The 21,605-nt window shown below is 35.6% G+C and overlaps 1 protein-coding gene across 4 annotated transcripts in view; it reads right to left on the bottom strand.

Moving 5' to 3' along the window:
* Positions 1–21,605, bottom strand: part of dclk2a (doublecortin-like kinase 2a) — a 100,227-nt gene that overhangs the window by 57,299 nt on the left and 21,323 nt on the right. For all 4 annotated transcript variants that reach the window (XR_010821186.1, XM_066718453.1, XM_066718454.1 and 1 more), the window contains exon 2: positions 19,718–20,052. Coding sequence is in view for 3 of the 4 variants with exons in the window: in XM_066718453.1 (XP_066574550.1) it covers positions 19,718–20,052 (335 nt within the window). In the remaining variant the exon portion in view is untranslated. The remainder of the gene's footprint in view (positions 1–19,717; positions 20,053–21,605) is intronic.

Raw genomic sequence — 21,605 nt, 5'->3', positions numbered from 1 at the left:
GTACACCGTCCCATCCCTTTAAATCAAAATTAAGTACAAAATCAAGTTTGTGTAACTATTATTATATTTTTGTGTCTATATGTTAATGTGAGGATACAACAACAATCACATAAGCAATGGTCAAACATGGTATGTATATATAATGTTTCATTAAAGATGGAGTGAATAAGCAACAGATTGTAATGTAGTAAAACTACTAAAAAGCTAAACTGCTTTCCTCCTCTTAGTCTGGAAACCCAGACAATCTTTAAAGCGACTGTACAGACAGAAACTGAACCCAATGGCTGCTGTACCAAAGGCCTTTTATTCTCACCGCTGAGTCTTTTGAATTGTTCAGTCTGCAGGCATAATGGCAGGAAAAATAACCCCAGTGAATTGGTCTCTCTCACTGCAGTTAAACCATCCTTTAACCATCCTGCCACAAAACTAATCCAGCCTTTATTTACACAAAAACAATGGTGGCAAAGGAAAGACTATGGATCCCAAAACACTAATGGTGTTTTATAATATTGTTATAGTAACATTATGTTCTTTTAGTTACAAACATGCAGATTAAATAACAAGAAAATACATTTTACACTGTTGTGCTTGTTGGATTTAAGTAATGTCAATTTCTTGTTTATTTACAACATGCAATACACAAGCTGAAAGAAAAAAGGATTCCATTATGAATTTGTCAGTATTTGTAATGAAAGAAAACCCTTCAAGCTGAGTTTAAAAATATTAGTAAAAAGACAAGTATTTTAAATAAATAACTTCTGTAACTTCTATAACTCCTCAAATGAAAATACCATATAAAATTAAACTTCAAATGTACAAGCAAAACCTGTGGTTTGTGGAAAAATATATTTATACTATGTTAAAAAACAATGGATAATGGATAATAATTAATGTAAAACCAAATAAACATGTATTTATTTTTATGTCAGAAGTCTGACGAAGGATTTTATGGTAATTTGAAAAATATTTAACTAATAGTTTGACAATGTATCCATGCATAATTGGTGGAAAATGTGCCGATACAGATATTTCTGTAAAAACCAATATCGGCCAATAATATCGGTGCTCCAATATATCTGTTGGGCCCTAATTATAAAAATTTAAATATTTATCGTCAATACCAGCATTTTTATTTTTTAGACAAGCATTTTTGTATCACTGAAATGTTAGTAATTAATGTCACATAATTAGTTTACCAGAGACAAAACATTAATTTCCCAATCCGATGTTCACATTGAATTATGTGAAGTCTAACAAACCATTTGCTTTAAAGCCCATCCACAAAGTAACAGAGCAATAAATCTGCAGGCTCCTATGATTTATGGGTTTAAAAAAAAACAAAAACAAAAAAAAAACATTAGAAAAGTCAACAGTACATTTAGGGCAGAATGTGTCCAAACTCGACAAACAAAACAAGTGTTTAAAAAATCTAAAGATGGCACAGTTTGGGTTGAAGATTTGGGTGGCTGCCAGATTGAAGCCCTCTGGCTCACTCAGTCGTGCGTCTGGCTTGAATTTGTACATTGTAAACCATAAACTGTGAAGCAGGAAAAGACACTCTGCTATAGTTGCAAGAATGTGGAGTTTCTTTGTTTCCCTTTTCCCATGGGTAAGGACCATCTCTCTATTCAAGCTATGGACCATCTGTCAATTTGTTAGTTGTAAGGTGTTCAGCAGGCTTAAGCCTGAATGTATCTAAGGAAAAGAAGAGACATTAGGTCCTGCTAGGTCTGCCCTGCCTAGACCTTACTCAGATGACCACATTGTTAACGTTCATTTACATTTAAATTCACACACTTTTTATGTTTTTTTTCTTTCAAAAAACTAAGGAATCACATAGGATGTACCCCTTTCCAGAGTACAAACAATATCCTTAATGAGAATTTTTAAATATATAAATACATTGAATGATCACTACTTTAATGAGTGTATAACAGGGAGGGACCTTGAACTTTCAGTCAACTGCATTGATATGATATTCAAACACAGATGTAATTAATGATCAAACACATCAAACGTTCAAGGTGGAGTATTTGTCAGGCAGAGTCGTAGCACTGTCTATGAAACAAAGTGAGAAATCATCACTTGTTTGAATGTATCTGCTACTCTGTTTGACCAGTTTTCAATCGAACAGCTGACGTTTAAAGGATTTTGATCTATTTTGAACTATTTTAATTCATTCAGGATTTGGCATTATTTTGAGAAAATGTATAATAAATACATTGTTGTGATATTTTATTTTACTTATTAGTGCATGGTGAATCACTACAATTTGGTTAGAAAGCCTATCTGTTTTAAAGCAGAATATAATCTGTGTAAAGCAGTATACAGGCAACATTGGCCAGAAAACAAGTTGTTAATATTAATTAGCAAATATTAAGAGGAGCTGGACATGAAGGGCATCTGGTCTCTCCTGGGAAGAAAGAAATACATTTTTATATTATTATAAAAAAATATTGTTTCCCCCCCATTTCAATTTGGAGTGTGCACTTCCGGCTCTGACCACTATAAGCCTAAGTAGCACAGATAATACTCTGTATTCAACAGACCTCCTTTTTATTGCTTTTACTGCTGGTTCATAGAGTAGACCTTTAAAGTATGTCTTCTCTCATTATATATATATACACTCACCTAAAGGATTATTAGGAACACCTGTTCAATTTCTCATTAATGCAATTATCTAACCAACCAATCACATGGCAGTTGCTTCAATGCATTTAGGGGTGTGGTCCTGGTCAAGACAATCTCCTGAACTCCAAACTGAATGTCTGATTGGGAAAGAAAGGTGATTTAAGCAATTTTGAGCGTGGCATGGTTGTTGGTGCCAGACGGGACGGTCTGAGTATGTCACAATCTGCTCAGTTACTGGGATTTTCATGCACAACCATTTCTAGGCTTTACAAAGAATGGTGTGAAAAGGGAAAAACATCCAGTATGCGGCAGTCCTGTGGGCGAAAATGCCTTGTTGATGCTAGAGGTCAGAGGAGAATGGGCCGACTGATTCAAGCTGATAGAAGAGCAACTTTGACTGAAATAACCACTCGTTACAACCGAGGTATGCAGCAAAGCATTTGTGAAGCCACAACACGTACAACCTTGAGGCGGATGGGCTACAACAGCAGAAGACCCCACCGGGTACCACTCATCTCCACTACAAATAGGAAAAAGAGGCTACAATTTGCACAAGCTCACCAAAATTGGACAGTTGAAGACTGGAAAAATGTTGCCTGGTCTGATGAGTCTCGATTTGTGTTGAGACATTCAGATGGTAGAGTCAGAATTTGGCGTAAACAGAATGAGAACATGGATCCATCATGCCTTGTTACCACTGTGCAGGCTGGTGGTGGTGGTGTAATGGTGTGGGGGATGTTTTCTTGGCACACTTTAGGCCCCTTAGTGCCAATTGGGCATCGTTTAAATGCCACGGCCTACCTGAGCATTGTTTCTGACCATGTCCATCCCTTTATGACCACCATGTACCCATCCTCTGATGGCTACTTCCAGCAGGATAATGCACCATGTCACAAAGGTCAAATCATTTCAAATTGGTTTCTTGAACATGACAATGAGTTCACTGTACTAAACTGGCCCCCACAGTCACCAGATCTCAACCCAATAGAGCATCTTTGGGATGTGGTGGAACGGGAGCTTCGTGCCCTGGATGTGCATCCCACAAATCTCCATCAACTGCAAGATGCTATCCTATCAATATGGGCCAACATTTCTAAAGAATGCTTTCAGCACCTTGTTGAATCAATGCCACGTAGAATTAAGGCAGTTCTGAATGCGAAAGGGGGTCAAACACAGTATTAGTATGGTGTTCCTAATAATCCTTTAGGTGAGTGTATATATATATATATATATATATATATATATTAGCTTCTTGACCTCTTACAAAATGTCTTTGGTTGGTTATACATGTTTCTCCCAGTGATTTCTTCCCAATTCCAACAATTGTAAGTATTCATAAGGTTTTTACGTAATTTAAACAAAAAAAAAGGGAGAAAGAAACAGATCTGTTGTTGACCTAAATGGTATAATCCAGACTTGCCCCTGAAAACAATTGATGGTTGTCTTGGTAACTAGAAGTGCCTCCAGCTGGCTATTTCAATGATCACATTGAACTACTAAGGGCTGAGAGTGCCATAGAAGGGAGATATCAGTGCTTTTTCAAAGTGGAAACTCAAGTATTCATTACTAAATTTAATATTTTCTTTCTTTCTATAGCTCAGACCTACTAGACAAATATAAAACCTTTTTTAAGTAAGTTCTCAAGTCAAAGAAGGCAAAACATTTTAATAAACCCTGCTTACATATTTACAATCATTCACTATATACAAAAGGTCTGTCATCTTCATATATCTAATCTAATGCAGGCTTAACAAACATACTTTAAACTTTAGACGGAAATTAAAAATTACTTTCAAATTAATTATGTCTCTGAACACTTAGAATTTTGACTGAATTAAAAAAAAAATGCTTTTGTATTATAGGTATTGTCCTTAACACTTTAATTTAGTTACATTTTGATAGCATTACAATATCAGCAGTCAGTTCTGCCTATTGCACACCTTACCCTATCAACATGTACCCATGTGCTACAGACAACATGAATAGGCTGAATAATCTCTGCGCTTTATTATGTTAATCCACTTGGCTGGATAGCACATAGGATTTGAAGTCAATCAGTTTTGCAACATGGTCAGAGCACTCTCTCTTTTTATTGTTTTCTTTATTTTTTTACTCAATGTTTGTAGTCTAGACTGCCATATTGCTATATCATTAAGCTTTCACTGTTCCATTTAGCTTTCGAGGAATGAATTTAAAAGCTTTGTTGTAATATATTAAATATACACATGAAGTATTTTGGTGGAATTCAATTTTTTTATTTTAATTGTGATACTGTGAATGATTAAGACTAGTGTAGCACACATTTCAGAAATAAACACTTTTTAATGTTTGAACAACGATATTCTGTTCTGGAAGCACAACACTGTTCTATGAGACTGTAAGAAAGATTACAGTCCTTACCTGCAAGAGACAGGTGAGGACAACGAATACACATCCTCCAAAACATTCAATGGAAGATAGTCAGTTTCTTTTCATACTTTGATGTACGCATATAATACAAATAGATCTTATTAGCTGACTGACAAAGTTACTACTGTTAACAGTGCATGCTCATATGCAATGCAACCCATTATGATTGCTGTCGAATTTACCATATTCTGAAGCTCCAGACCCCAGCTGTACCCGACCATGAGCATGCTACTTCCTGGGGAAGCCCCACCTGTAATTTGTTGAGTACAGAGTATAACCTGTATAATGCAAATCTATCTACTGTTGAGATCTAGTCTACATATAAAACTATGGAATCTGACTGCACTGGTTTATCCCAACTATTTCCATAGAGGCAGCAGCACAATTAAGCTATGAAAATACCAACACAGTGGGACTACTAAGCAAGAAGTAGTGTCAGTGTATGTCAACACTGCCTTGACATGTGTGTGAGCCTTAGTTTCCAATAGCTTTGTTAATCAAACAACAAATAAAACCCCAAAGCAAAAAATGATGCCCTGTTATTATGGTACTATTGAATACATTATAACATGTATGGAGTGAAGACAGTTGTACTCCGTACACAAAAGTGATGAGGAACAACATCAAGATTGAGCCATTGCTTTATGGGTCATTCTCCAAAAACATGTACCACTGAGGGTGATCACCAACTTGGCAATAGATCCAAAACACAAAACTTGAATACATTTCTTAACACACATTTTTGGCATGCATAGAAAATGAAGAAATATATATGATAGTTTTAATAGTCTTATCCTTACCATTTTCGTGTAATTAATAATCTGGTAACAAAAAGTTGCAGTTTAGTTAGACATTTTCTCACATGCTTAATTGATAAATTTGGCTTCTTTTGCAAATAAAGAGGGCCAGGCAGTTGACAACAGAAAGAAAAAAGGAAGAAAATGTCTAAAAGAAATTCAGGCAATACATTTAATTTATTTCAACATTTATTGGATCGACATTAATTAATTCATTCATTTATTTACTTTGAAAGTCTTCTTCATCAAGTCTATATTTTTATATTTAATGTAATAACATGATTATTGTTTTATCAAAGGAATCCCTAGGAATTAAACAAAAGTAAAAACTAGGTAATTACTTAGCAATAAACTCTATAGAGTACTGGTAGTACAGCAAGGAGTTAACACACTCTACAGACATTTGTTTTAATAAGCCTATATAAAAAAAGAAAAAAAAAGTCATAAATCAAGATGTTGATTTAATTTCGATCTGCATAAAGGTAAGGGGCTCATAAATATAATTCTTATAAAACAAATCCGAAGGTTGCAATGAAATTAGTTTCCAGAAATGTCAGTTACGAGTCATCCCCCCACCTTCTCTATTTTAATTTCAAGATAATAATAACATCAGTCAGGAAGAATTAACCAGATTTTAAACTATTTATATTGCATGAATGTGTGCATGGGACTTCCATTTCCTGATTCTAGAATATATGCATTCTTACTATACATCTATCGGAATTTTGTTTATTATTATTATTATTATTATTATTATTATTATTATTATTATTATTATTATTAGTTTTCACAAGAAGCATATCCAAGCATTACAAAGTGCAGTAAATCCAATCAAATTTTTGAGTCACATTCTAGAAAACATTGCATTAGATTAACAAAATGTATATTTTGTGCAGATACAAAATTAACAGTGTACAACTACGCTGTCAGTAGTATATTTTTAATGCAATGGTGTGCCTCTTACACTCAGCAATCCTTTATATTTTTATAATGTAAAATATGCATTTATGAAACCAATTAATTTGATTATGTAGATCTTTCTGTTGAATAGACATTAACAGTCATTCACAGAGAACAATGTTTTCAAATGCAACAAATCAAATTGGAGCAAAATGTAAAGTGCTTTATCTTCTGCAGCACAGCTTCCTTACCAGCACCTGACAGCTGCACTGTAAATCCCCAGGACTCAGAAGTCTAATTATCCAGTAATGGTCAGACCCAGCAGGAATCTGTCAATTCCCAAGACTCAGACTTTAAGACCTGTGATTTGACTGTCAAATAGCAGATGGCAGGCTGCAATTTTGTCCTCTTCATTCACACTACTAGCCAACTTCTCTTCTTCAGCAGCTAAGCCATCATTTAAATATTGAAGGCAATACTTTTATATTTTTTATATATGACTAAAGCAGATTTTAGAGCTTCAATATATTCAGCTAACTCACTTTTTAAAAGGTTCTTATACAATGTAATATACATTATCATTATACAATTGAAAAATGCCTCTTACACCCTGCAGGCTTTGAAAGGACAAATATTCCTGATGCACAGAAAATGCCCTTGTATAAAGATGTGCATACCTATAATTCTTCCTTTTAAGGTAATCTGCAATGTGACAGATACCAAAAGATTCCATCATAATATTACAGCTGAATTTACAGACTACTGAGATTTTGCATTGCTAAATTGGAAACTGTTCCTTTTTTTCCCCCTTGTCACACAACGTCCCGATTAGAATAGATTTAATTAATTAGGCCTATATTTCACTGTGGTACAAATATTTTCCAAGAAGATCTTTGCATTACAACTAAAGAAAGATATGTGGTACATAGTGGGAAGTGTTCTCTTTTAAAACAAAGTAAAAGGAGTTTATCCATTACAGAACACCGTATTTTGTTGTACCTGAATTAATGCAAAGTTTAAATAAGATGTATACTTTCTAACATTGCATGTATTCAGATGAAGATATAAAGACAATATAAAGACAACAACAACATAGTGTAAATAACAACATTAACATGAATGGTGATTATGCAGAACAATACACACAACCCCACCTGCAGAGTGACAAACTGCTAGGTTTGTACATTCTACCTTACATCATCATTGTAATCATCATTACAAGCTCATTTGCTGAGTCCAGTTACAATTGTTACTCAACAACAATGTAAAAGCCTAATATTAATACAAATAAACAATTTAACTACTAACTAACTACTACTAATATTATTATTATTATTATTATTAATAATAATAATAATAATAATAATATTGTAATTATATACTGCCAAACAACTACTACAGAAGAACAACAATAATGTACACCATAATCAAAATACTTTTAAATTGCATAAACAAAAAAGCAAAATACTACTACAGAAGGCATCTACAGTTATTATCAAATAATGCAGGGGCAGGGTTATGTACATCATTTCCAGTTTTTTCATGTCACGGTGTACACATGACATTATTGCTTCGTAGAGTGAAGCTTACCAAGAAAAATGTATAGTTTGCATTTATACCTGCCGAACTCTATAAGGACTTCTGTTTCCTCTCCTTCACATCCGAATTAATCAGACCATTTATGAAATACAATTTAGGAAATTGCAGGAAAATAAGAAAGTTAAAGTCTATGTAGTATAAATTATGTAAGCAAACCAGTTACCCAAAGAGTGAAAAAAGTAATATGCTTAAGAATAAAATATAACACCATAATACAGTTTACCACCCGGTTTGGGTTTAATTAACTTTGAAATGTTCTTATAAATCGCAAGCCAGTCTCCAAATCACCCAAAATATGGCCAATGGTCATGAACAAAATTATGTAAATTAATGAAATTACAATGGTTAAATGCAAAACATATTTGAGAGAATCCATGGTGCTCAATTAAAAAAAAAAGTCAATGTGAATCCTCTTCCCTATTCAACCAAGGATTTTATTAAGATTCTTATTATCCTTTTAAATTGTTGTCCAAAGCAGATCAGAACTGTTAAGTGGGAATTTAGAGGACACACCCAGCAACACAATAAAATAAAGTACAAGTTTCCCAGGTAGGGTTGGTTCCTCCGAGTGCCATATACATGAATTGCTGTGACTATATTATTTTCAACCTCCGCCATTTCTAACAACCCGGTCCGTTTCAAATTTACAAGTTCTTGGTCAAAGGTGGCTTAACCTTTTGTGTTGTGGTCTGAAAATGCGCCTATATTCTGATTAGTCAGTTAGCTGAGCACTGCGTGGACAATGAAAACACGTGACGTGTCATTTGCCGGCTAGGACTAGGACCCTTGCCAGAAAATTGCCGGCAAATATTTACACAGACCTTGCTGGAAACAAAATTGCCTGCAATTGTTTCAGTGTGAATGGAGTTATAGATTGCAGTTATAAAAACACTTTACATGCCATGATCTTTAAATTTTAACAGTCCAACAGTCATACCTTTTGTTATCCAAATCCTATAGAAAACTGTTATGTTCATGTCATGTAATTTAGTATTCTGAACCACCTGATGTTGTGATGTCTTTAGATGACTTCTTTATAAATCCCAGTGTTACTCAAGCTATAATGACTCTATAGATACAAGTGATTGTTTTAATTAAAGTCCAAATGTAAAAATTGTTTGCGAGTGTTGTCAGTTCCAGTATATATATAAAAATAATAATCGAGTGAAGGTGCTCAATTCTATTAAATTAGGAATTCACATTTTAATGAAGAACGTTTGTGCAAGTGACAGATCCAGGTTTTCACATAAAATCATGTTTAATTTGCAGGCTAGCAACCGCTTCAAATTGGATATGTATCCATTGCAGCTGGCAATAAAAAACTAGGTGACAACTGAAACCAGCTTCTTGTAAATTTCACAATGATTGTAACTGATGATCATTTGTTTTAAAGCTGTGTTTACGTGCCTTTAGAATTATTGCTCCCATCATTATATGATATGCCTTGTGTGACTTGATATGTTTCTAGTACTCCAATGCTTATTCCTAATGCAGTTTTCATAACAGAATAACAGCAAAATAAAAAAAAAAAAAACACATTTCAAAAAAGTTATAAATTGATTTGCATGTTAATGAGGGAAATAAGTATTTGATCCCCTATCAATCAGCAAGATTTCTGGCTCCCAGGTGTCTTTTATACAGGTAACGAGCTGAGATTAGAAGCACTCTCTTAAAGGGAGTGCTCCTAATCTCAGCTCGTTACCTGTATAAAAGACACCTGTCCACAGAAGCAATCAATCAATCAGATTCCAAACTCTCCACCATGGCCAAGACCAAAGAGCTGTCCAAGGATGTCAGGGACAAGATTGTAGACCTACACAAGGCTGGAATGGGCTACAAGACCATCGCCAAGCAGCTTGGTGAGAAGGCGACAACAGTTGGTGCGATTATTCGCAAATGGAAGAAACACAAAATAACTGTCAGTCTCCCTCGCTCTGGGGCTCCATGCAAGATCTCACCTCGTGGAGTTTCAATGATCATGAGAACGGTGAGGAATCAGCCCAGAACTACACAGGAGGATCTTGTTAATGATCTCAAGGCAGCTGGGACCATAGTCACCAAGAAAACAATTGGTAACACACTACGCCGTGAAGGACTGAAATCCTGCAGCGCCCGCAAGGTCCCCCTGCTCAAGAAAGCACATGTACAGGCCCGTCTGAAGTTTGCCAATGAACATCTGAATGATTCAGAGGAGAACTGGGTGAAAGTGTTGTGGTCAGATGAGACCAAAATCGAGCTCTTTGGCATCAACTCAACTTGCCGTGTTTGGAGGAGGAGGAATGACCCCAAGAACACCATCCCCACCATCAAACATGGAGGTGGAAACATTATGCTTTGGGGGTGTTTTTCTGCTAAGGGGACAGGACAACTGCACCGCATCAAAGGGACGATGGACGGGGCCATGTACCGTCAAATCTTGGGTGAGAATCTCCTTCCCTCAGCCAGGGCATTGAAAATGGGTCGTGGATCGGTATTCCAGCATGACAATGACCCAAAACACACAGCCAAGGCAACAAAGGAGTGACTCAAGAAGAAGCACATTAAGGTCCTGGAGTGGCCTAGCCAGTCTCCAGACCTTAATCCCATAGAAAATCTGTGGAGGGAGCGGAAGGTTTGAGTTGCCAAACGTCAGCCTCGAAACCTTAATGACTTGGAGAGGATCTGCAAAGAGGAGTGGGACAAAATCCCCCCTGAGATGTGTGCAAACCTGGTGGCCAACTACAAGAAACGTCTGACTTCTGTGATTGCCAACAAGGGTTTTGCCACCAAGTACTAAGTCGAAGGGGTCAAATACTTATTTCCCTCATTAACATGCAAATCAATTTATAACTTTTTTGAAATGCATTTTTCTGGATTTGTTTGTTGTTATTCTGTCTCTCACTGTTAAAATACACCTACCATTAAAATTATAGACTGATCATTTCTTTGTCAGTGGGCAAACGTACAAAATCAGCAGGGGATCAAATACTTTTTTCCCCCACTGTAATGCCAGAGTGCCAACCCAACAGAAGGAAGGCTCAACATTGAACCTGCAGAGCTTCATCCTGTAAGGTGCTGTAGTGTCTGGTGAGGTAAGTGTGCCAAGCAGAGCTCATGAGCACTAGCGAACCAGTTTACAAAAAACATAGTACCCCAGTTAAGCAATTTAACTATTTAACTTATCTATAATACCAAAGGAAAGCACACAGAAAAAAACATTGTTTTTGTTCTTTAATGAACACAGATATAAAATCAGTATGCCAGCAATAGTGCTGTATTAACTAAAAAAAAGTTACCAATTTTAGTTAATAAAAGTAATTAAAATAAGACAGTTGGGAGTTATGAAAAATGGTGAAAAGAACAGCAACTGCAGCTCAAAAGCAAGATCAATAAAAAAAAAGATTAATAATATCATACATTTCATTACTCAGGAACTTCCCTCACAAAGCTGGAAAAATTAAGTGGGGTTTGGAGAAGAAGCAAAGGAAAGCTTTAACAAATTCTCAGAATATTGAACATGCATGACATATTTCCCATACTGATTACTTTCTCAAAATGAAAGAACTAGGAATTCTGTTAAAATATACAAAGCAAAATAAAACCTCTTATGTACTAAGCACCTTAGTTCTGCAATGTCAAATTTTAGCAAGAACTTATGGAAACATGAAAGAAAGAACTGAGGATCAAAGCCAGAACTGACTGTAGGAATTGTGGCAGCTCCAATAAGAAGCAGAAAGATTGAGCAGGGATCGGGTACAGCAACTTCTGCAGAAAATCTTCTAATCTCAATTACTCAACAACTACAGCACATGCCCAAACTATACAGTTAAAAGACACATCACGCCTGCAGCATACATTTTTTTTAGGTACTACATATCCTTAGTTAGAATGAAGAAAAAGATCGCTCACTAGAAAATATGTATTGGCAAAGCAATTTGTTACCATCTACATCTTACAACCATTCAAAGTTTAGCTTTTGTCCAGCAGTGGATCAACATAGGCTGATGGTGATCATGATGATGATTATATATATAGTGGCAGTGTGGGGGTATTGCACACAATGCCGGCGCTCTAAAATACGAGGTTCAGGAAACCGGCAGGTGAATGTTGCGAAAAAACAAAAACACCTAGCTCCTCTCAAGCCTAAACTAACACATTTTTGGGGCAAACTAATAACAGTTTGGGGCAGTGCCTGACCTTACGACCAGTAGTGAGGTGCAATGCCGAGGGCTGGCGAGAAAAGGCGAACTACTTTATCACTGTATGTAAATGTATGACCTACAACTATTTATTGTCATCTTTCACATTAAATATACATTTTATTAATTTTAAACAATCTTATAATGTTCTCCAGTATTGACACAGAAATCTGTGCAGAATCAACACAGCACAGCGCATCTCTGAAAAGTTGCTGTGGGAAGAGGTGAACGAAAACTTATTATCAATGAAGCAGTGAACAGCATTGTCAACACCATAGATACAGAATTCTAGATCGATCGGTTTAGCATTGTCAATGCTTTTTTAAATAATGACATCAGTTATTTTAAGAAATAATGTAAATCTATGATGCACAATAAAGCTGTAACTCTGGGATAGTTAACCTATATTTATGTTTCTTTGTAATAAACTTGTTACTTCTTCATCCGTGTATACTGAGAATTTATAGAACCACTACAATTCAAACAGAACAATAGGTGCATACAATATGGTATTCAGGCTGTTTTTGTATGAGGCCTAAGTGATGCAGTTACTCACTGAAGATAACGCATTAAAGGATTTCCATGAACACAGAAGCCAAAAGAAAATTGTTCCTTTCTGACAAGTACAAAAACAGTAGATCATGTATCTAGTCACTAAATTGAGACAGCTATTTAAATCAAAGTAAATTCGGGGACGTCTGGTCACCCTTTTTCCCCGGTTGGAGCTGTCCCTGGAAATGTCCCAATTTTTCTTTAAAAAAAAAAAACACACCCACCAAAGAGATGGAGTTATTTCTCAGTCAAAGTTATTTTGTCAATCTGATAGGCTGTGAACTCGATACATGGGCATAAGACTTGGATCATAAACAGTAGGCTATCAATGCGATATACTTTGGCTGTAGGGTTGCCCTATTGATACGCATCATTTTTCTCATGCCAAAACCACGCCCTGTTTCTGCTAGGGGCGTGTTCTAGCCTTATAGGTCCACATCATTGGTCAACAGCTTGAGAGTGCTGATTGGATAGACTCTGAGAGACTCAGCAGACAGTGAGAGCAAGCTTGAGACTCACAGTACAGTAGTGACGGCCAGTTCGACTCTTTTTAATGACTCGATTAATCTGATTCAGTTCAGTTTTGTTAATCAATTCAATTAGTTCATTCCATTCACTGATTCAGTGACACGAAAACAAGAAATGCAGACCGAAACAGGATTCTTAGAAAGATTTATTTAAACCGGAAAGAATGAGGCATACAAACTACACCTCACAAAAGCGAGGAAAAAACTGGTTCACTGGGTTAAATTAAATATAGTTGTGACAAATATATATTTAGAGTCCTGGAGATAACAACAGTTGGAAACATTAACCTGATTTATCCAACACATCTAAATGTAATCGTTAAATATATATATTAGTTAAATGCATTTGAGTAAATCATTGTTTTTTTATACCCTTACATGTAACTATTGTGCATCAGAAAGCATTTTTCATACACTATCAAAATCATCAAAGATGGATGCCTGTAGGGATTTACAAATAATTACAACAATATTATACATGCTTTCATATTACTATTTCTTAAAATTATCATCATAAGAGTCCAAATCAATATATAACTTTGTAAAGTATCAAAAGTTGCATAACAGTAACATATATTTACATTTATTAGCATATCATAACATTAATGTGACAATGAGTTTAATGTTAAAGTAGTGTTAATTTTCCATTTAAAAATAGATATTCCTTCCACCAGTTAGCCCTGAAAAATCATACATTAGTAAATTCATGTTATTGACCTTATACTTTTGATTTTCAGATCAATATGAAGTAGCCTACATCTGACCTACAACTATAGCCTTCTAAACAGTTTACTTAACAGAATACCCAGAATAGTCTACTGATATCTCAAGCTTAACGAGTCAGCAACCAGTAAATACTTTTATCCTATAACAATTAGGTTACTCTTGTCAGGTCACGTTGTAAAACTGATCTTGGCACTTTGATTTTCATGGACAGAACCTAAGAAGTGTTAATACATCTTTTCAAATATTTCAATTGTGTATTTTCAGTAAGCTCGAGTTTTGTTTGTAATTCCCTGGTAAAATATGATAAACTGAAACTTTAAAGTGAAAATAATGTTAAATACTGATTTTGGCTTTTTTTTGTAACAAAAAGGGCAGAGCAAAAAATAACAGAACAACTACATATACCTAGGAAAGTCTCAGCTCTATTTTAACTCAATGTCTTTTGTAGAAGTCGGAAACAAAGTGTCTAGGATGAAACTTGACTATTTCCCAATTAATGCAGAACAAGGCTTTCTAGCCATCTTTCAGAAAGAAAAAAAAACAAGTCAGCAGCTGAACATTTGTTGGCAATGATGCATTCATAACAAAATCATAACTTATATGTCATACATAGAAGATCAAATATATATTGGGCCAAATATTCGGAGGGGTTTGTATGGCGCAAACGGCTATCATGCAGAAATGCGCATTTGCTATATTCAAAACCCTTGTTTTGTGCGGCACAATCCATTCTTTAATTGTATGCAATGCACAAAATGGGGGGAGTGGCTGAAATTATGCATGATTTCTGCTATATTCGTAGCTGTGCACTGCGCAAAATAACGAGTTGAAAAGGATGTTGTTAACTCCGCACATAGCACTGTTTCAGAGGACATCTCCAGTTCAGTGGACAGCGACATTCCAGCGCACAGTCAACAATCGGAAGGGTGGGGCTGTATGTTTTTATATATGGTTGTATGTCTGCTGCATCAGAAGTATTTTTTTCCCTGAATGGCAATACACACAAAACAGTTAGTAGCATGCAATGTGATCATGGACAGTAATGCTGCACTGTAAACCTGGCAAACAGCTATGCTGACAGGCAACGATATGCTGCAGGGTGTAACAACCTCACAATTCGCCCCCCCTCATATGTTCTCCACATGAGTATATGTAACCATGAGTGTATTAACTGATCATAGATGATGAGAAGGTACTAAAGGGACTAGCAGAATTAAAAACAAACAAATCACCTGGGCCAGATGGTACATGTCCTACAGTACTTAAAGAAATGAGGGAAATTACTTATAGGCTGATAACTAAAATATTCCAAATGACACTTAGAACAGGGGATGTGCCATTTAATTGGAAAACTGCAAATGGCATACCTAGCCACAAGAAAGGGGACAAAACTGAGACTGGAAATTACAGACCAATCAGTCTCACCTTTCTGTGAGTAATACACCTGTATCATTTTGGAAATAAATATTAGACAGGAAATAGAGGAGAATCTCAATGAAAAACATATTCTTGGTGATAGTCAACATGGGTTTAGATAAGGCAGATCATTATTATTTTTATTTCTTGGCAGACTCCCTTATCCAGGTTCTTATCATGTCTTACTAATCTATTAGAGCTGTAGATCACATGAAAGCATAGGATATGATATACTTAGATTTTCAGAAAGCTTTTGACAAGGTTCCACAACAAAGACTAATCTTAAAATTGGAAGCTATAGGTCTTCAGGGTACTCCATATAGATGGATTATGAACTGGTTGAAACAGGGTGTCGATAACAGGATTTGCTTCTAATTGGAGTGAGGTTGTTAGTGGAGTTCCACAGGGATCAGTACTAGGGCCTGTGCTTTTTCTAATCTATATTAATGATCTAAATTAATGATACTTAGCAAACTTGTCAAATTTGCAGATGATACTAAAATAGGCGGCTCAGTAGATACAATCTTGGCAGCATAGGCTATTCAACGGGACTTGGATAATATTCAGTTGTGGGCCGACACCTGGCAGATGAAATTCAATTTGGACAAGTGTAAGGTATTACAAACATGTAATACAAATGTCCACTGTAATTACACTATGGGAGGAAAATAACTGGAAGAAGTCACCCATTAGGAAGACCTAGGAGTCTATGTGGACTCCTCACTTTCTCCATCCAAACAATGTGGGGAAGCAATAAAAAAGGCAAACAGAATGTTAGGGTATATTGTCAAAAGTGTAGAATTTAAAACAAGGACAATGTTAAGACTAGTTGCACTAGTTAGAGCTCATCTGGATACTGTGGGCAGTTCTGGGCTCCACACTTCAAGAAAGATATCGCTGCTCTAGAGGCAGTTCAGAGGAGAGCAACTAGACTTATTCCAGGTTTGAAGGGAATGTCCTACTGAGAGACTGAGGGAACTGAACCTTTTCACCCTGGAACAAAGAAAAAGTTCCACCCACTACGTGGGACTTGATTATTAAATAACTAAATCATCCATTAACTTTGTCGGAAGCACACTGTAAGCACTGTATTTTCAAAAGATAAAAATAAACTGAGTAAGTAAGGTAATTAATTTATGTAAATCACAAAGGATATTGTGGCTACACACCACTACATTAGGTGCTAGACAAACAGCAGTAGTAATTTACATAATTGCATTATGTTTGATTGCTACATGCATACAAACAATTATGGGTATTGGGTAATATTTATTACTACTACGTCCACAGTATTGTGTTTGTACTACAATACTACCTCGTTGTATGCCTTGTACAGGACAATGGTATAAAAGGTGCACTATATTACCGAGGAGGTATGCATTCAGGATGTGTCCAGACTCTAATGCACTGCACAGTCTGGACTGATGCCAGATACATGCATCGTGAGCCCCCCTATATATGTGTGTGTGTGTGTGTGCGTGATGGTAAGGGCACATGTAATTGCTAAAGCCGTCTCTCTCATATATATATATATATATATATATATATATATATATATACACACACTGCTAAAAAAAAAATTAAGGGTACACTTAAAATTGATTTCTGAACTTGGAGTGTTCCCTTAATTTTTTTAGCAGTATATATATGTACAATATATGTACAAATAATAGAATGTTTAAAATATCACAAACGAGTGCAGAAACATGGCACCCACCTCTGTCCAGCACACTGCCTTCATTCATCCACCTGCAGAGTCCTGTTAATTCTGTGACTCAATTAGCATATGGTAATGACTCTCTAATTGGAAACATGAGATGCAAATGTATTCTTTAGAGGTCATTAAACATGCACATAGCACAATCAAATTTGAATTGCATGAAAGCCCTAATTAGACTTAATATACACATTTGTGGGTGATATTTGCGGCGCGCATTCTTACATTAATTCCACTGTGAGGATGCGTACCTATACCCAGTATAGACGTTTTACATGGAGACTTTTTGTACCCATGTGCAGTACAATTGCTTATTGTCAGCATAATTAAGGAGTATGACATGTCACAGCCGGACACAGATGCAGGCCCTTGAGGAATCATTATGGGTGATTTAGGTAAATAGTAAGCTGTGCTCAATAGGTTTCAACAGTAAATTGAACAACTTGTTGTCCATGTTATTTTACATTATTGGTGATATTCACATCACGTGCTGCAATGCAATTCTGAAGGTGCACAACAGAACATCAGCACAGTACGCAGGTGGGTTTGTGTGGCGCAAGCAGGTTTGCGAGGTACAGGAAGAAAATGCTATATTCCAAAAATGTTGCGCCATGTTTGAATCTCTCTTTTATTGACCAAGTCGCATTTTTCTAGCACGGCACATTTTCTGGAAATTGTACTCATTTTTTATATTGGGCCCATGTACGATACATCCATTACCAATGGTGCATTTAATATACCAACCAATGTACTGAAAAAGTGAGCATTAAACCCATTAGTCTTAAATAAGACTGAAAATGTATAACCATATATAACTTATATGTAAAAGAAATATGAAATAGTGAGTAAGACATGCTGACAAAAATGTCCACGTATTCTTAAGCTATGTAAGACAAGAGCACAATGGACTCAATTCATGGAAAAAGGTTCAGCTAGATTTAAAGCACCTGCATAGCTCACACAAAATGTCTGACATTCATGCCTTTGTCTACTAAATCATCTCTGAAACAGAATTATTCAAGCAACACTTCTAATAGTCAGCACACCATCTGAACGAGGCTCTGTTGGGAAGAAATGCCTCAACGGATATAGCTCATTATTTTGATGAGTCATTTCTTTGGCCTGTCTGTGAAGATCTTTGCTGCCTGACAGGAAAAAAAGGGTCAATTGTATTTTGTGTGATACAGACGTTTGATGAATTGACCTGAAAGGAACTGAATTTTTGCTTACAAATGCAGTATTATTGTTTCTCTGGCTGACATGTACATTGCTGTATTTAACCCACAAAATGTATTTATATATATACCCCATAATTCACAGCAGAATCCTATTAAGGATGAGCCTTTTTTTGATACCTAGCCAGTGATATTCCTGGCTGAGCTGCTGTGAAATTAGAATCTTTACAATTTTTTTACCATCTGTAAAATATATAGAATTATTTCACATTAACATTACATTCACTGAAATATTACAAGGAGAATAAGCACTGTTTTACTGGATAATCTGACAAAGCTGAAAATACACATTCATCCCCCAAAGTTACATCTTAATTGGTTATAAGACCAATGATGTTTGTTTGAGATGATGTAGGTCTAGACAGATTTTCATATAAACTCAATGTTAAAATGGGAAGAACAATCCATTTTGACCAAGAAAAATATATATTTATGAACAATATACAAAAAAATCTGAAATTTAAGATGGAGGAGCACAACCTAAACAGAAGCGCCCCTATTCAAAGCCATTGTGAAAATCCAGTAAACAGTAAACGCTTAAGTTAACCATAAAATAAATTAGATAGCATGGATTTTATTTCGATACACATGTTGACAAGAATGAAGCTCTGGGCAGTGTTGCCAGAAATAAAAATACACTAGTACTGTAGCTCAAAATAAAAACAATTATGATGAATTGAGCAAAGTATACTGAGGAAAACCTGCTGCCCTCTGCAAGAAAACTGAAACTGGGATGGAAGTTCACCTTTTATCAGGACAATGACCGTAGAACACAAAGAAAACTACACTGGATTGTCTAAGGAAAGAAAAGATGGAGTCAGAGACCCGACTGGGATGGAGATGTATATATTCACACAAAAAATTGTTTCCCCCTTAACAGTGTGGAGTATGGTGTGTGGCTCAATGGAAAAACAATTATTGTTTAAATGCAAGAGGGAGTGACAATTTATTTTTTCGAAAACGTCAAGGTGTTGCAGACTTTCTATATGCAATGTATTTTTTCTATAGAACCCATTGAAACTCATCTTACCTGTTTGCCATCCAGAGTGTAAAGTCTCTTCACAATCCCAGAGTCAAGTTTGATAGCCTCAGTGATATCTGTCAACACCTGATCAAAGGAGTGGGCGGTCTTCTTGTTGAGAAGGATCCTCACGGCTTTGCGTGGCTTCACCCCACTGCGGATGACAGTCACCAGTTTCGGCTTGATGAAGTCTTTACTCTCCCTCATTTCACTCTTCAGGGAGCTCAGGGAGGAGAGGGAGCGTGCTGCCCCTGCCTTGATGTTCACTGACCAGTTGGGGTTCACATTCTTCATGTAGTCAACCTTGCGGAAGGGTTCGTTAGAGGCACACACATAGCTTTCACCTGCATGGGCAGAAAAATAAGGTCTTACTTTTGTACACTCAATCTAGAATTCATTCCTCATAAGATACCATGGCTGGGAGACAACAAAACTGTTATTGCTTTATTGCTAGTTACAAATGAATACTCTCATAGATGTAATGTGTACAACATAATACTGAAACTTACTTTAAACTTACATTTTATTTTTGATGTTTGTTTTGTCCTATGCATGTTTGCTCATATGCATTTTGTTCTTATGGTTATCCATCTATACACACAGACATCACAAACATGTTTAATTACATAAAAATATAATACAATAAAAAAAATGTTATTTGTCAAACTGAAGATTTTAAAGCTATCCTAACTGCCCACACATATATTCTATGCTTAGCTCTTTCTATCTAGCAATATGTATAAGCTACATGTATGCATTATTTATCAGGGGGGTATATTGAGCATGATTATGTTTTGAATTAGCTATGCACTGTGTGATAGAGCTTGATAGTCTCTCCTTTGGTAAAGTTGTTAATCAAATTTACTCAACAATTGTGTATAATAATGATCTTCTCAAACATCACCCCTATGTCCAGATGTGCAATGAGTTTGAATGTGTGTGTAGACCAGTGTACTGCACTTGTTGTCCCGAGTGATCTCAGAGATCCCAGGAGGGGGAGGCAGAAGATATATGTAATATATAAGCAACAAAATAATGTTATACAATTTAATCATATTATTATTGATAATAATAATAATAATAATAATAATAATAATAATAATAATAATGGGGATGCTGTGTGTGCATCTCATCAATATATACTGTTAGAAAAACACCTAGACATTTAAAAAGGTTTTTGCAACTATGAGAATGGTTATTGTAATGTTATAATTGTCTTTTCCTCAATCCATGACAGTCAACTGTAAAGTGGTCTATAAAAAGTGGGCTTCAAATTTGATTGGTTTTATTTTGATAAAACAATTTGAAACCAATCCCGTTTCACACCAGGAAAAAGGAAACCTGTGAAACGTTTGGTTTTGAAGTCAAAATGGGCTTGTTTTGATAGGTGAAATATTTGTCTGGTCTCTTTTTTTTTCTTTTGATATGGTACTAGTAAAACTTTAGCATCAACATTCACGACACAATAAACTTTGATTTAGTCTAGCTCCTATGTGTCCATCACCCTGTCAATCATCTGTTTATTGGGTTGTTACAATGGATGATTATTTTTTACCTCCCTTCTTTCTTTAAAAATATCATAATGAATGTTTATTCCAAACATTCTAATGTTAGTTAATTATAATCTTTTTTTTTTTTTAACAATATTTTAAAAATAATAATCTCAATTACAATGCCGCAAAACACTAACTTTAGAATGAAGAAAATCAACAAACAGCCTAAGGGACTACAGAACCTTATTTTAGGGTTTTGAGGTGTTATGCTCTTTTCAGGAGAGCATTATATCATTAACCTTTCATTAAAACTTGTATTTTTCTATGTACTCAGGTCCTGTTTTATCAGCTTGGAGGATCTTTTAATAATTTGATATTTTGTGGTTATATGTTGGATGCAGATA

Source organism: Amia ocellicauda, chromosome 12 (assembly GCF_036373705.1).
Source record: "Amia ocellicauda isolate fAmiCal2 chromosome 12, fAmiCal2.hap1, whole genome shotgun sequence".
In the NCBI taxonomy this organism is placed as follows: domain Eukaryota; kingdom Metazoa; phylum Chordata; class Actinopteri; order Amiiformes; family Amiidae; genus Amia; species Amia ocellicauda.
Note: the sequence above shows the minus strand (reverse complement) of the source record. Positions and strands in the feature narration are given on the sequence as shown.